Source organism: Aquarana catesbeiana, linkage group LG09 (genome assembly GCF_042186555.1).
Source record: "Aquarana catesbeiana isolate 2022-GZ linkage group LG09, ASM4218655v1, whole genome shotgun sequence".
In the NCBI taxonomy this organism is placed as follows: Eukaryota; Metazoa; Chordata; class Amphibia; order Anura; family Ranidae; genus Aquarana; species Aquarana catesbeiana.
The window spans coordinates 6,584,778-6,588,108 of record NC_133332.1 but is presented as its reverse complement, the minus strand read 5'-3'; the positions used below and the strand labels follow the sequence as shown (position 1 = coordinate 6,588,108).

The 3,331-nt window shown below is 48.7% G+C and overlaps 1 protein-coding gene across 1 annotated transcript in view; it reads right to left on the bottom strand.

The window, feature by feature from the left end:
* Nucleotides 1-1,674: 1,674 nt before the first annotated feature.
* UTP14A (UTP14A small subunit processome component) overlaps nucleotides 1,675-3,331 on the bottom strand; it is a gene marked incomplete in the record, with an annotated part of 35,906 nt that continues 34,249 nt past the window's right edge. Inside the window, 1 exon segment of the mRNA XM_073598109.1 lies at nucleotides 1,675-2,295. Coding sequence (XP_073454210.1) covers nucleotides 2,008-2,295 — 288 coding nt within the window.

Genomic DNA, 3,331 nt, shown 5'->3' with positions numbered 1-3,331 from the left:
GAGGAAAGAAAAGCCGGTGTCTTGCAGAGAAAGTTCCCTCGGCGGATAAGGACCCCCCCCTGTACTGAGCAAGCGCTGCGCTTGCGCAGTACGACTGACTAGGAGCCACTGAAAATAGCCAAAGCTGAAAAACTTCAATCAGCTGTACACGGCGCCTGCGCCCTAGCTCCAGGTTCAAGCCCCACCATCCAAGTGGACCTAGAGGGAGAATAAAAAAGTGCAGAGCGCAGCGAGGCCGTGCCCGAAGCGTGGCGAGCGAAGCAAGCCCGCGAGGGGCCCTCTTACAGGCGCCGTGTACAGCTGATTTCTTCTCTATTTCGCTTCGGCTATTTCCGCCGGGGTCCTTATCCGCCGAGAGGAACTTTCTCGGCAGAACACCGGGTTGTGTTGACATCCATGATCAGCTGGCATTGGATACAGCTGATCATGTGGTAAAAGGATCGCTGTCATTGGCCCTTTACCCCGATCTGTGATCAGCCGAGTCCGAAGGAGTGATCAAAGAGCGCGCCGCCTGCAATTAAGGTTGGACGTCAATAGACACCCTCCCCGCAAAGTAAGCCCACGCTGTAGTCGTCATTTGGTTATAGCACGGACGGGAAGGGGTTAATAAACCATAATTAATACTCAAACGTATGAATAAAAAGCTTTTCAATCCGTAGCCCAATAGTCCTGGACTCAGCAGTTTCATAAGTATGGGGGGACCTCACCAGGATCCCATCTGGTTACCATGTTTCGAAGGCATCACCTTCTTCAGAGCCCTGAAGGTACTGATGCCTTCGAAATGCGCCATGGGTTTGTGATTATTATTTATTATGATTTTTAATAAATGCTGTGGGATAATACATTAGGCGGGTGTGCCCTCTTGTTTTTTTTATTTATAGAGAACTCAGGAACAACCCCAGGCCTAGGAGGCTTCAAGGACAACCCCAGGCCTAGGAGGCTTCAAGGACAACCCAGCCCTAGGAGGCTTCAAGGACAACCCCAGCCCTAGGAGGCTTCAAGGACAACCCCAGCCCTAGGAGGCTTCAAGGACAACCCCAGCCCTAGGAGGCTTCAAGGACAACCCCAACCCCAAGAGGCTTCAAGGACAACCCCAACCCCAAGAGGCTTCAAGGACAACCCCAGTCCCAAGAGGCTTTAAGGACAACCCCAGTTCTAAGAGGCTTCAAGGACAACCCCAGTTCTAAGAGGCATCGGGACAACCCCAGTTCTAAGAGGCTTCAAGGACAACCCCAGCCCTAAGAGGCATCGGGACAACCCCAGCCCTAAGAGGCTTTGGGACAACCCCAGCCCTAAGAGGCTTCGGGACAACCCCAGCCCTAAGAGGCAGCAAGGCTTGAAGCGATTACCTCTGTGACACAAAGGGCCATTCTATACCTTACAGGGCTTTCTCACACTCATGCACAGGAGATACTAGTTGCTCTTGGTGACATGTCCCTCCCCCAGCCTGTGACTGGACAGCAAAACGGAGAAGCAGCAGACTGATGAGCTTATCTCTCTCTGCACTCCCCTATTAGCACACTCCTGGGACTGCAGCACAGTTGAATGGCTCCTTTTGCTGCTTCTCCCTCCCCAGACTGAGCTCTGCCATACAGGGACTTCACAAGAGCATTGTCAATTCAAATTCAGGTACTTACACTGCATATATGTATAAAAACACATTTAAAAAGGAAGTAATACAAAAGGTGCACCAATTTGTGTATTTTATATCTGCCTGGGGTTCAGTTGTAAATACTCATCCCAGTTCTAAATCTGTAATGGGTGTCAGACTTTAAGGATAAAACACCAACGCAAGAGCCTGATAGACTGTTTAGGACAACGGGACTGCCAGTCCATCAAGTTCAAGAAAACCCCCGTTGGCCAAAGACAGTCTTGGAGATATTTCTCAGTCTGTAGAGACGCCAGCGCTCCCTGGCAGTGTCGGTGACTTTGCATTCAGTTCTGGCACAGCACCATCCGTGGCCTTCTCCTCGCAATGATGATGGAAGTGGAGTATAGCTTTGGACTTCAGACATTTCTCAGTCTAACCGGGGGCCGAGATTTCTTCTTCCTGGAACCTTTTGGTTCTGGTTTCTGGTTGGGTTTGTTCATTTCCAGGTCTGCTTTTTTGGTCTTGGTGTGCTTCTGGAAGACGTCTTCTGTGATCGGCTCGATGATGTGTCCCTTCTTGGTGATCACCTTTGGGCTGGTCATTTTATAAACAGCCTTCTCCGTGTTCCACGTTTTCCCCACTGGACAGCGAATGCTGCTCTCAAAATGGTTTCGGTTGTTGAACGGATAAGGAAGTTCGTTTATCTGCAAGAGATAAAACAAAAACAAAAAATGACCATCACAGAGCCACCTTCTTCACTCTCTATGGATGGTTTTGGCGGGCGGGCAACCCCAGGGGTTCTCACAGCAGTTACATGGGATCTCGCAGGTTGCCATGGAGCTCTTCCTTACACCCAACCATCACACCCCTATGAGCTTTGAGGGACACCTTCCTCCAAAACCAGATGAAGTGTGGAGAGCTCAATCTATTGATGTATGGGTTTTTTTTTTTTGTTCATACTTACCTAGGTGGATGCAGCATAGTCTCTCCCATCCCCCCTCTGCACTGAGAACCAAGCGATCAAAATACCACTGATCGCTCCATTCTCACAGCTCCCTGAGCACAGAGCTGCTGCCGTCTCTGCAGGCAGTCACAACAACTGGAGACAACTTTGATGCCCACAAAGCAAAACGCTATGTGTGGGGGAAACCAACATTGCACATCACCCTGAACACAACATCCCCACCGTGAAAAACAAGGTGGTGGCATCATCATGTGGTGGGGATGCTTTTCTTCAGCAGGGACAGGGAAGCTGGTCGGAGTTGATGGGAAGATGGATGGAGCCAAGTACAGGACAATCTTAGAAGAAAACCTATTAAAGAGTCTGCATGGAGGCCACGTTTAGGTGGCCTCCATGGATGCATGACAGGCTTGGTCCATAGTCGAGGGGTAGAAGTATGGCAACTTGAACTCCAATTTGTTTTTAATACATGGCTGTTTTTTTTTTTTTTTTTGTACAACATGCAATATATGGTATACCCTGTTTACCCCTGAGGAAGGAGGTTTCCAAAACGTGTTGGGTCTGTCGTGGTTTAGCACTACAGAAAAACAGTATCCAACCATGGACAACTGGGGAAACCTTTAATGGATTTTGCACTTTACATAAAAACGCCAGCTGAAATTTAGTTTTACAATTGTTTTTATTATACATCACTATAAACATTGGCATGACTGCCTTCTAAGAGTTGTGTATATTGCCTTTAAACTCCCAAGGGAACAATATAGAGGTTTTGTACATTC